Source organism: Phragmites australis, chromosome 8, assembly GCF_958298935.1.
Source record: "Phragmites australis chromosome 8, lpPhrAust1.1, whole genome shotgun sequence".
Classification (NCBI taxonomy): Eukaryota; Viridiplantae; Streptophyta; class Magnoliopsida; order Poales; family Poaceae; genus Phragmites; species Phragmites australis.
The window spans coordinates 37227056-37240014 of record NC_084928.1 but is presented as its reverse complement, the minus strand read 5'-3'; the positions used below and the strand labels follow the sequence as shown (position 1 = coordinate 37240014).

Here is a 12959-nt window from a genome sequence, read left to right as displayed (position 1 = left end):
CCGCTGCACAGTTGTTGTCGTCTTTTGATGTAAATTGTTGAAAATAGTTGCATGTTAAAGACTTATAATATAAATGTTAATTACTTGCTCTTTCGCTATGTTGTGATGCTAAATATTGGAAGGCATGTGCTCCGATCTTGGGCACAAAATACGGTGTGCCAAAAATATCTTTTTGGTATAACATGTATTGAAAATGGATTTTCAGTACAACGTATACCAAATACGGATGTTAAATTCGTAAATATGACTACGTGTTATCTATTTCGATAAATACACTTATATATATTATTTAATTTTAAATTTTTGCCGGAATCATCTGTGCTGCTGCTACCTCCGCACCTCATGCACAGAAGGAGCACGGAAGCTGCCTATAGATGCCTCTCGGCGGATATTATAGCTAGTTATCTGCTCAATTTGGACGCCGGATATAGCTACCTTGGATGCCTATAAGTTAATCTCCAAATATTACTTTTACTCAGTTTCCCTCTTGCCGGAATGTCGGATCAGTGCCTTGATTGATTGACCCTACGGACTACTTGTAAGGTGTGGCATCTTCTCCACCCCACATTCTTTGGCAAAAGGCAAATAAGAGAACATAATAGCTTATAGCTTCAATTTGGAACAGAAAAAAGGAGCCACTCCATACTCAAATTACCAGTTTACCAGTAACTGATTTATCTTTTATGAAGCTAGGGCTTGTGCCTTTCCACAAAAAAATAGAGCTTGTATGAATTTTATGTACAAGAACAAACATCAAAGTTGTCACTGAAAGACAATAATATATTTTGTTTGAAATCAGTTCCATTTTTTGTTAGAATAGAGGGTGGGTGGGTGATGCATGCCAGACTTAGTTCTAAGCTGTTTTTGATATATCATCTCACCTATGAATTATTGGTTGTCCCTTCTTCAATACTGCTGAGCCTGAGATTGTGACCACCAATATCAGACTGACAGCAATGTTGTTGGCTTCATGAAAGCTTTATGATTACACAATTTTCTTTGTTTTCATGCACTTCAATGTTGGGACTTGAGAAACCTATTGTTTTTCAGTTTTTCATTGAGAAGCAGAAGAAATTTCAGTACAAAGGTGAGGTTATTTTTTTCCTGTACTTGCTCTGCTGGACAACGACCATTCTCCTCGAAACTTCGTCAGATTGAAGACTTACACTGAACTGAGAAAAGAGCCAACCTTTGATCTCCTAGCGAGAAGGAACGGCACACGGTTACTCCCCTAAATATTAATCTACTACTTTATCAATTATGCACAAGACTCTCATGCATAGATTGGATACAGTATTCTTGTTTTCTGTGTATTATTGCTGAGCGCCTGAGGCTGAAACTATATGTCTGTTTAGCAGAGTTTTTAGAGTAGTTTTTCGGTTGTAATCAGAGAAGCTCTGCCAAACAGTAGCTTTTAGCTTCCTAAGTGAAATCCGTAGGAGTGATTCTCTGAAATGAATCAAAAGGTATGGAGCTGAAAAAAAAATAGCTTTTCTTATTCACTTCCCATACAGAATCACTTCGCCTCAATATATTTTATTTTAGAGAATCACTAGATAATCACTTTCAATCACAAAATCATTTACTCCAGATAATCACTCTTCATAAAAAATTTGAATAAATAGAACTCTACCAAACATGCCCTATGTCCACTAAGATCAGACTGACAGCAATGGTTTTGTGTCAATGAAGCTTTGTAATTTCCTACTTTTCCTCCTTTTCATACACTTTAACGGTTGAGACTTGAGGCGCTTATTATTTTCCTAAATTATAAATGTTGTCATTTTATTTTGACAGGTACATATTCCCAAGTTTCATGCACAGAGGAATTTCAGGACAAAAAGGAGGTTCATATTCCTGTACTTGCTCTGCAAGGCTGGTCGTCCTGATGAGTGATGACCATTCTCCTGGAAATTTCGCCAGAACGAAAACTTGGACGGAATCGAAAAAAGGCGAAACTTTGGTCCTCTAACTAGAAGAGAGGGCACATGGTTTCCATAGATTGGTCACAAACATTCTGGCTAGTTGGCACCAAAGCATGACTTTTAGACTGAATAAACAGACAAGAGGCCCTGAGGAAACCAAGGAGTGTGAAAAGGATATGCACATGGATCTACATCTATCTAATCTTATTGCATTGATCCGTAGGCAAGTAAAGGTGAATGTTAGTGAGTCAACAATGAGTCATCGTTGAATGGTAACACTCCATGAAGGTGTGGCAATTAGCATGCACTACTAGTTTAGCATAAGATAGGCATTTATTTCGGTGTGTTTAGTTTGAGGAATGGTTGGATTAGGATCATCTGATCCTAGCTCCGAAGCCCGAACTCAACCTTATTTTGCTTTGCGGGACGGAATGTGTTGGTTCGTCACCACCTCGCGCAAACACTTGTCCATGAGAACACTAGGCTATTAATCAAACTAACGCCCTCCCTCTCCCTCTAATTAATTGGTCAATGTTGATCTACTTGACATGATCAAGTCATGCTCAGTGTGAACGCTTGAATTAAACCCATGAAGTTAAGGACTATGGTTGGTTCAGAGGTGCAGGCTTGCTGGTGTGATGTGTTGGGTGTTTGCTGGTGCAGGCTTTCGGCTCCTGCTAATATGCATGTCAACAAGTTGATCATGTGCTAGTTATTTAATCTCAACAGTAACACAAAAAGATCGATGTCGACACAAGCTCATAGTATTGTGGACCAGACTGTGTCGATACTGCTCGTCCTCTTTCAATTCCAGCGGCTGCTTTTGCAGGATTCAGATGCAAGGATTCAAGTTTCAGGCCAGCTCAGAAATCGAACTTTGAATTCAAATAGATATGGTTTCCATTGTCAGTCAGTTCGTCAGCTTAAGTTTTAACACCTCCAATTAATAAGAACAATAAGGTTGAGCTTGATCAAATGGTGCAACTTTGGTCAAAATAATAGAGCAGGGATCTCGTTAAATTTGCGTTTTTCTTTTTCTCAGTTGAGCAGGCGAAGCCGATGGATGACCTTGGACAGGTAGGTGAAGCTGTCAGGCAGAGTCATCGTCAAGTGTACAGCCCATGAGACTATGGCATGTGAAAGCATTCACAGATCAGAGGATCTTTTTTTTAGCTGAAACCATCAAACCAAAAGACGAATATTCTGACTGTTTCGTGAGGTAAATTTGGCATCGATTCTAACGAATTTTCTTTCGAGATGGAAACTGACTGAATGGACAGGACAGTCATGAAGTTTGGTTAGGTATTCTTAGGGACTGATTTGCATTTAGTGAGCCACCGCCACCGCCACCGCTGCTTTGCGCCACCGCTCGTCGTCGTTCCCGCCCCGCCGGCCGTGGTCCCCGACTCCGGTCGGTACAGCTGCGAAGTTTCTCCTCGCGTCGCGTCCCGGGTCGGGCCGGGTCGGGTCGGGCGGTACTTAGTAACTACCCGACCCGTTTGCGGCTGCTCCAATTTTTTTTTCCCTTTTCTCTCGCGCGGCTGCTATTTTTTCTCTCCCTTCGTCAGACCAAGAGAGAGGGAGAGGGTGAGAGAGAGACGCAGAGGAGGCAGCAGCAGCAGCGTGGCGACGCCCAAATCGCGCGATTCGATCGAGGCTCCTCGCCTCGATTCGCCGAATCCCAATCCGAGCCCGCCAATTGGGCGCCCCGCCCACGCAAAGGTGCGATTTTTCCGGTCACCTTTTTCCCTCCTCTCCCTCGTGGAGTCGCGTGCCACAGGATTGGTCCCTTTCTTGATCCGAATCAGCGAGTTTATCCTTTGATTTTTCGGTGCTTGAGTGTTGGGATATCGATCGGTTTTTCTAGTTCTTTGTTCGGGCAAGGAAATTATATTTGGTTTCCCGAATTGATGGATTGCACGTCATTTGCGGGAAGCGACTGCGCGATTAAACGGGGGAAAAGAGGATTTTTGGGGATTAATGTGCGAATTATGGTGTCTAATTATGTCCGTTAGCTCCCTGTTTGATGACATCGTTGATCTGCGTTGCCAAGGATAAGGCCCCAGAGAGCTTTATAATTTACCTGAGGAGATGAGGCTTTGTATAATTGAATTTTTGGGGGATTAGTTCTGATTGTCATTTACATGCCTAGACGTCATTGATTTGGTCTATCCGATAGAAGAAGTACAAAAAAAATCTGCAATTGTCATTATTTTTTTTAGAGTTGATTAAAAAAATATTAGCTTCGAACAGTTGTTCGAAGGACATGTGATGTTTATTTCCACTTCTAGTACTATTAAGGAGATTCCTGAGGCCTAAGAGTTCTAGACTAGCAGCTGTGCTAACATTGATCTGATATGTGTATATGAAAGAAAAGAACTAATAATTAAAGGCGATTGGACATGTGCTTTAAAACTGAATCCAGGCAAACAGTGGACTTCTGAGCACCATTCATAAGCTATAGCTGTGTTTGGCTCACTTGTAGCTGTTTTTGTTCCAGGATAAAGGAAAGAGCAAAATTGGCGCGTTGAGAAGTCCAACTGCATTTTTCTTAGATCACAGATGAAGCGGGCTCGAAGGCGTATGTGGGAGAGATGACTGATGAGGGATGCTAGTGACATTGATGAACTTGTTACGGGCGTGCTGGCGACCGTCATCAAACCGGCATGCCCGAACAGGCTCAGATGTTGCCGGTAGGCAGGATGGACTTTTATGGTACAAGGATACTGGACAGCATGTAAATGGGGAGTTCTCCATGGCCGTAGTTCAGGCCAATAACTTACTTGAGGACCAGTGTCAGATTGAGTCAGGTCCATTGAGCTTTCTTGATTCTGGCCCATATGGCACTTTTGTTGGGGTTTACGATGGACATGGTGGTCCAGAGACGGCTTGCTATATCAACGATCATCTCTTCCAGAATCTGAAAAGTAACTTGCTATCCTTGGAATACTATGGCATTATCATTATTTTCAGTTCTTGGCTCTATATTTGCACTGTGTTTTCAGTTGCCACATAAAGGGAGTGATTCAGTGATTAATCCATTGTTTTGTGGCTTGTATTGCAGGGTTTGCATCTGAGCAGAATTCGATGTCTACTGATGTACTGAAGAAAGCATATGAAGCTACAGAAGATGGATTCTTCTCTGTTGTTACCAAACAATGGCCTGTAAAGCCTCAAATAGCGGCTGTTGGCTCATGTTGTCTGGTTGGTGTAATTTGTGGTGGCATGCTTTATGTTGCCAACGTTGGGGATTCCCGTGTTGTCTTGGGAAGACATGTTAAGGCAACTGGAGAAGTTTTGGCTGTCCAACTGTCAGCAGAGCATAACGTAAGTATTGAGTCAGTGAGAAAGGAACTGCAGTCAATGCACCCGGAAGATAGGAATATTGTCGTTCTCAAGCACAATGTTTGGCGCGTAAAAGGCCTAATTCAGGTGTGACCTCTGTAACTGGGAATCATTTGTAACTTTCAGATTTTCTTACAATTATCATCTAATATTGATCGTGTCCATACTGGCAATAGATACACCTATAGTTTCATCACCTTGAACTTTATCCATTCTCCTTATCGGTTAATTCTATGTACTAGATGACCCTTTCGTTTATGTGCAAGTTGGATGACAAAACCAAGTAGTTTGTAGGTGGTAGTAAAAATGCAACAGAAATATTTTTATGCTCATTATATAAGATACCTTCTTTCTCTAAGGAATGACTGTGGCATCATTCCTATTTCTTTTATGCAGTTAGGGGCTTAAGAATTGGATGTTTTTGCATTGTTAGTGCCTGAAGCATGTAACAGCATTAAGCTCTTTCTCATGATTCAGTGAACATCATGTTCATTTAGGTTTATTCATCTATCATATTAACTGTTCATTACTGCAAATGTTTTGATCTTTAGCCCACTCATCCTCCACTCTCCAGGCTTGGTTGGATAGGCAGTGATTAGACCCAATCCCTTCAGATAAGAAGGGATTTTAGTTTAATTGCCTATCAATCTGAAAGGATCAAATCTAATCCCCATCTATCATGTGACATACCCACACTAGCTTACTATGCTAAGGTTCTCGGTTATGTGATATTGAGTTTTTCTTGTATGAGTAACAAATTTGATGATACTTGTATTTTCATATTCGTCAACTTCTTGAGTTTTCTCTATTATACGTTGCAGGTCTGCAGATCAATTGGCGATGCTTATCTCAAGAAGCAAGAGTTCAACAGAGAACCTCTATATGCAAAATTTCGCCTCCGAGAACCTTTTCACAAGCCCAAACTAAGTTCAGAACCATCAATCAGTGTGCAACCGCTACAACCACATGATCAGTTGCTCATATTTGCATCTGATGGACTTTGGGAGCACTTAACCAACCAAGAGGCTGTTGATATTGTTCACAGTAGCCCTCACAGTGTAAGTTCCTGTGTGTATGAGCTAACTTTATTAACACGGTACTTGGCATTCTGCTGCTAGCATGTGCAAACTCGTGGGTCTGCTATTTAAGATTTAGCTCTGATCATATATAGCAAATCTAGACCTTTCTTCAAAATTATTGTATTGATGTTCCAACAAACTCAAGAATTAACTTACTATATTACCTCCAGTTGATGGGGCATGGACTATGTGCTCAAGATTATATGATGAATTTGCCAAGTGCAGAAGTGACTTACATTAAACAATGACCTGCAATCCTTAAAAGGAAAAAGAATAACTTGCAAATATCATTGATTCGTAATAGTAAAAAAGATGGTCCTTGGGCATTTTGCATGTGTACCATTGCATTTGCTTAGAAGCATATATAAACAAAATATAGGGATCACTTTTTTGGCAAAATATCATGTTGCAGGCATGGCAGAACATAAAACCATTGGTACAGAATTATGTCTGCCAAATTGCCATGGAGTTGGACCAGTGGGTCGGAATTCATTGCTCCTATCCCGGAAGCTTATCGTCATAATTTTTTTACCTTGTTGTTTAGCCAAAGGAAAATGTATACATAGTAAATCTTCTTAGAAACTATCCACAGACGATGATGTGGCAAATCCTTATTTAATCCTGATTTTCTTAACTCCTACTCCGTAACTGAATATATCTAGGTTATGAGAGTTTTGTTAGAAATGTTTTTGTGAGAAAATTTTAGTACATGTACCATTGCTCTTAGCCAAATAGAAGATGACTCGTATATATCAACTAAACATGTAAGTAGGTAGCTGACTGCTAACTGCAGGGTCCGATGATTCACTCACGTTTGTATTTGATCTTGCAGGGAAGTGCTAGGAGGCTCATAAGAGCAGCGTTGCAAGAAGCAGCCAAGAAAAGGGAGATGAGGTACTCCGATCTCAAGAAGATTGATCGTGGTGTTCGTCGCCACTTCCACGATGACATAACAGTCATAGTAGTGTTCCTCGACTCCAGCCTTGTAAGTAGGGCGAGCACGCACCGAGGTCCTGCTCTTTCCCTGAGAGGCGGCGGTGTCAACCTGCGCAGCAATACCCTCGCACCTTATTCGTCGCAGACATGATCCCGAATGCCTGGTGGAGACGACACACCTGACTGAAGAAGGTTTTCTTTCTTTGTGTTAAATGTGCCATATATCGGCCAAGATCATCCCCTCAATGATGTAAAGAAATAGGAGAGGCACCGAAGCTCTTCTCCAGCCTTTTTAATCCCATCACAGTAATGTATGGGTTGACTCGAATCAATAGCTGCTCTGTTCTGCTGATGCTCCGTGGAAAGCGCAAAATCTTTCCACCTGAAAAAGCAACCATGTCTTCCACTGCAGGAATTAACCCCAGTGCATATATTAAATAATAAGAAGCCAAAAGGAGTAACTTATTAACTGTATGTGTGTGTATGTATGCATACTGTTTTGAGTTTTGACTGGTACATCTACTGCTGTGTATTGACCGCTTTGAAGTGAAGTTGCTAATTTCGTTTCGCTGACTGCTCCTGGTTATGAGAAGCATGTCGGCTGCAGCTGCAATGCAAATAAGGGCATTATAGCTACCCTCTGGTTATAAGGCTTATGTGGCACCTCCGCCTCAACTATAGATAGGATAAAAGATATTTTAAAAATTATTGATGGTCAAAGTTTAACCAAATCTTATCCAAAATGCTAAGTATTTGTGATTGAGGGAGTAATATTTTACGTTGTACATTGATTGGTAAGATGCTCTGTCACGTAAGAATTTCGCAGGGGGAACAATTACAAACACGAAGTCTGTTTTTGTGTCTCAGAATACCATGTTTTGCATATTTCTTGGGCGCCTGTGGTGTCTGCAAAACCGGGCCTTCATCATGATTAGTTCCGGTGATTTCCACATGCAGCCTATCAATGGAATGTCGCAGCTGAATTGACCTCTTCTTCAAGATTATCTATCTGACACCATGCAGCATGTAGAGTACATTATTTGTTACTGACTGTAGAAATTGGAGTACTTCAATGGTGGCCATGCGCAAAGAGTGACATGTATAGAGTCAGTAGCCGAATAGACGAGATCAGCTGTATGGTTCACCTCCCTGCAGACGGTAGTGAATTATCTACATGGCTATTTTCATGCAAAAGGATATAATAATAAACCATCTCACTGCAATGCAACCTCGTACGTGTGCAAGGACATACGGACCTGGTGCCGCTGAAGTAGTGTTGGTGGGAGTCCCTCCTCACCTAATTCTCAACCACCAAGCCCATCCTCATCGCATCTCTCTCTCTCTCTCTCTCTCTCTCTCTCTCTCTCTCTCTCTCTCTCTCTCTCTCTCTCTCTCTCTCTCTCTCTCTCTCTCTCTCTGCCCGGCCACTCCGGGGCAGCAGCTTATCTTGTTTCGGGTCAGATCAGATCGGATCCGTATTCATTGGCATGCATGCGTTCGACAAGGCGATTCAGATATTAACACTGCACCATATTAACACTGCACCATTATTATATCCTCATCTCATGAATTATCAGACCTACAACGAGTCGCTGTGTCGGCGTTCCAACTTGCATGCCAACCAGCCAAACGTAACGTGGATCGATGGATACACCAAACTAAGGACGGCTTCGAACGCAGCAATATCTATGAATTTCAGCTGCAGCAAAACTGAAAATCTGAGAAACCCGTCACTATTTGTAGGCGTCATCTATTCTAGGATATATAAACAGTTGCATTCACTGAACCGGAAACGCTCAGGCTGACCCGGAGTAGAATTCTGAAGATTGCCAACCAAATCTGCTAGTGTACACTACACGTTCTTTGTCGATCTGAAAGAGTTACTGAGCTTCAGACCTTTTCAGATACGTGCTTGTTTATTGCAAATTCGTCCTCTCAGTTTCTTTCTTAACCTTACAAACAAATTGGGTTCACCCCTCACAAACACGTATATATGTTCCACTTCTTCCTCCGCCCATCGTTGAGATTGTTAAAGCCTGACGAAACTAAAACAAGTTAACAATTCATGGCAAGATATGTATGTCCAAGTGCGATATACATACTAATTATATATTACACCAGATCAATCCGGAGATCGATCAAAGCACAAACCGGCCGGTCCAGGGTTGGTTTTGAGCAGAAGCAGCAGAGTATATTACACCAGGAGAAAGAGAGAGGATGATATATATTGTAGATCAAAAAGATGCAAAGGGAACAACACGTACAAACAAAACAAAACGCTCTCTATAAATTAAGGATTCTATAGATGTCAGTCTCCTCCTCCTACTAACAAGTGGCAACAGCAGCAATGCAGGCTACATCGATCAGCTCTCGCATGCAGCAGGCAACAAGCGCAGTGGATCATATCCATGCATGGTGTGGTGACTCTAGAGCTTCCTCCTGCACAGCGGGCAGGAGCCATGCTTGATCAGCCAGCCGTCGATGCACGGCACGTGGAACACGTGCCAGCAGTCCGGCAAGCTCCGTACCTTCTCCCCGACCTGGAAATCCTGCAGCCACAGCATCCAAGGGAAAGAAATTCTCAGCGCATTTGCATCGGTCCCTGCAACAATGTCTGTCTGAATGTAGTAGCTAGCATATATGCGATGCAACCAGAAGGCAGAGTAATTCAGCGCAAAACTGAATGCAATTGTGTGCAATGACCGATCAATCAGTTTCAATCCAGATACGTATTAAGTCGATGGGCAAGCAGAGGTTCTTAGGATATGTGGTGAAATTTGAGCGTGAGTTTCAGAGTTCATTTGCATCCAGAAAAAAAAAAAGAAAAACACAAACGTTTCAGCGTTCAGACCTGGAGGCAGACTGAGCAGCCTGAGAGGTCGCCGACGGCGTCGCGCCTGTACTCCTCGGTGATCCTGACCTCGGGGAGCTTGTCGATGGACGCCCGCGGCATGCCATTGGTGGCCTCGACCTCGAACAGGTCCGGCGACTCCCTGAACGGCGAAGAGTCCACCGCGTTCATCTGCAATCACAGCCACACCGTCAGCATCGAACCGACCGAGCAAGCATTGCATTGACTCAGAGGGGCATGCAATGCAGATAGATGATGATGTGATGGACTGACCTGGCTCCGGACCACCCGCTGCACCGCCGGGTCGACCTTCTCGCGGACGAGCCTGCCGGTCAGAAGGCTGTAGATCACGTTCAGCTGCATCGCAAGTTCACATTTGCAAGCGTTAGGCTCACTTAATTCGACCAGAGAGTTCATCAGAATTAAGGCTAGCTAGCATAGAACTATTGAGTTGAACAGCACAAGATTTGTCCAGTTCAGAGATGCCGTCCCAGAGGAGGTTCGTTCGCGCAATATCATGCCTCATGAGCGATGATGAAGATGCGCAAACTATACATGCGTAGGTCACTAAGAATGCAGAGACTGCTTTGAAAAAGAAAAAAAACCTTAGCTCACAAGGTAGGTAATACTTTGCCAGAGCAGAAGGAGTAAATTTTATAAGATCTTATCTAGAAAAATCTTATGAGATCTCATCTATATTATCCATCTCGTTAAATTCTATATGGCAAGTTTAGTTAGCCCCATTCGCAACGCAGTAATTTCACAAGAATTTTGCAGGAAACTAACAGTTTAGTTCCTGCATGAACCGGGAAAGATTCCAGCGTTCACAACAGGGGACGAGTTGCAGGCATTTTTCTTTTTTGGTAAATGAATGTTTTTATTCCGATCTCTGTCTAACACATGCGCTTAGCAATTCATTATTATAAGTTTCAGCCATATGCCGACAGAAAATGCCAACAGATAGCAAAAGTTCACACGACCCAAACACAATGGAAATAAAGGTAGATCAAGCACAAATTAAGCATATTAATAAACATCCACGTATAGTTGACAAAAAAATCTCCATGGCTATGGTCTCCACGTGACATGACATGAAGACGTCGTTAGGCACTGAAAGAAATGCCGGCAATCCAATGCATATGAGCTAAGCAACACATGCCGACATACATACACAGACGAACAAGCAAGTGCAAGAGTGCGGTTGCGAGTTGCTGTCCTACTCGCAGCTGCTTGCTTGCCGGGACTGGTATCAAATCAAACATTCAGCTGACTAAATACAATAATTCATATGCAGTGCAGTGCTTACCACATACAAGATGCTCCAGATCCCGGACCGCCGGGACTGCCACAGCCGGATGGACGAGTCGACCACCTCGATGGAGACCAGCGCGCCGGTGATGGCGCCGATCCCGGTGCCGCGGAAGAGCCCGCTCTCCGTCGCCAGTCCGATCAGCCCGCCGGTCACCGCTCCCAGGAATAGACCAGCTGCATGCATGGATGCGCAAGACATTTAACCAAGACGCCGATCAGTCTTACTTCAGATCAGACCTCTCCAATTTGCAGCATCAGGATGCAGACATACTTGTGCGGAAAGCAAAAATTCAGCTGGTTCCACCCCAAAGCTTATATCAAAGGCATCGAAATCTTATGTTGCAACTCAGAAATCTGTTAGTTTCAGTGGTGGGGAGAAACATATATAGTTCAAAGTGTTTCGGGCAAGGCTGAATCCTATGATCTAGCTAACACTTGAAACAGAGTGAAATCATGAAAACAAATGTGTGTGTGGGGGGGGGGGGGGAGGCTGTCAGAATGAAATGAAATTTGAGGACTTTTTTCTACGGAATTCGGCTAGCAGATGGAAAAGAAACAAAAGAAGGAGAGATATTAGATTGTAAACAAGATGAGGTTCCCCTTCACACCTGGAGCGGATCACACCCAAAAAAATGAAAAGGGATTGATTGAAGGGAGAGAAGGAAAGGGATTGAAGGGGAAAGAAGAGGAGGAAAAACCGCGTGCGTCCGTACCGATGGCGAAGATGAAGGTGATGACGCCGCGGCAGACCCTGCGCATCATCTTCCGCCCCCTGGTGCCCCCGGCGCCGCCCCTCCCGTTCCTGGCCAGCGACGACAGCGAGACGTTGCTGGAGCTCCGCGGGACGGAGCTAGGCGCATGCTGCAAGAACGCACCCGACGGATCCATGCCCTTGCCGGCCGGCAACAACCAGACCGCAGCTGCTAAAGCTTCGCTTCCTCCTCCTCGATTAAACTCTTGGGATCACAACTCCACAAGCAACGAGAAGAGACGAGACGACGCAGGTGGTGAGGTGGGAGAAACAAAGCGAACGTCCACTGCTGCAAGGGGAAGGGAAGGGAACAGCGGCCGCGGAGGGTGGTGGTCTTTAAGGCGCCAACCAACTCGTCATCGCTGCATTGAATCCGCGAGAGCGGCGGCCTGAGCCACGTCAGGTTACTTTTACTAACACGGACGGTTCTAATCTAATTGCCTTCGTCCTCCCCTCCCCGTCCGTCGCCTCGACCGATCGATCGCCATTGCACTGCACTGCACCAGCTGCCTGCCGCCGCTGCTGCTGCGTGGTAGTACACTCGACCGTACGTACCGTACGGTTCTCACTCACACTCAGTAAATTTGCTTTGGGTTGCTTGCATCTGCCGCGTGCTGTGCATGGCCGGCAGCGGGTGGTGGCTCATGCAAGGCAAGCCTACGCGTGCACATGCATGTCCACCACCACCACAGGGCAGTACTGTACTGTACTGTACGTACCCAGCACTTGCCTGCAGTTTCTCAGGTTAACCTACACCAAAC

At 44.0% G+C, this 12959-nt stretch overlaps 2 protein-coding genes across 2 annotated transcripts; one reads left to right on the top strand and one right to left on the bottom strand.

Annotated features, from left to right (window-relative positions):
• Positions 1–3465: 3465 nt before the first annotated feature.
• Positions 3466–7844, top strand: LOC133927414 (probable protein phosphatase 2C 60). Its single transcript, XM_062373876.1, has 5 exons — positions 3466–3647; positions 4426–4852; positions 4990–5357; positions 6092–6328; positions 7182–7844. The coding sequence occupies exons 2-5, from the start codon at positions 4534–4536 to the stop codon at positions 7434–7436; spliced, it is 1179 nt and encodes a 392-aa protein (XP_062229860.1). The 5' UTR covers positions 3466–3647; positions 4426–4533; the 3' UTR covers positions 7437–7844.
• A 1478-nt stretch (positions 7845–9322) lies between these two features.
• On the bottom strand, positions 9323–12552 carry LOC133927413 (NEP1-interacting protein-like 1). The gene is made up of 5 exons (XM_062373875.1): positions 12161–12552; positions 11443–11621; positions 10410–10493; positions 10137–10307; positions 9323–9834 (listed from the first exon to the last, which is right to left on the bottom strand). The coding sequence occupies exons 1-5, from the start codon at positions 12333–12335 to the stop codon at positions 9712–9714; spliced, it is 732 nt and encodes a 243-aa protein (XP_062229859.1). The 5' UTR covers positions 12336–12552; the 3' UTR covers positions 9323–9711.
• Positions 12553–12959: the final 407 nt, after the last annotated feature.

Excerpts from the sequence above, each read along its gene's own strand:
- LOC133927414 (XM_062373876.1), top strand. The coding sequence starts at position 4,534 with ATGCTAGTGACATTGATGAACTTGTTACGGGCGTGCTGGCGACCGTCA. Across the intron at positions 4,853-4,989 it reads TCTCTTCCAGAATCTGAAAA|GGTTTGCATCTGAGCAGAAT; the intron begins GTAACTTGCTAT and ends CTTGTATTGCAG. Across the intron at positions 6,329-7,181 it reads TTCACAGTAGCCCTCACAGT|GGAAGTGCTAGGAGGCTCAT; the intron begins GTAAGTTCCTGT and ends TTGATCTTGCAG.
- LOC133927413 (XM_062373875.1), bottom strand. The coding sequence starts at position 12,335 with ATGGATCCGTCGGGTGCGTTCTTGCAGCATGCGCCTAGCTCCGTCCCG. Across the intron at positions 10,494-11,442 it reads TCTGGAGCATCTTGTATGTG|CTGAACGTGATCTACAGCCT; the intron begins GTAAGCACTGCA and ends CTTGCGATGCAG. Across the intron at positions 9,835-10,136 it reads GCTGCTCAGTCTGCCTCCAG|GATTTCCAGGTCGGGGAGAA; the intron begins GTCTGAACGCTG and ends CTGTGGCTGCAG.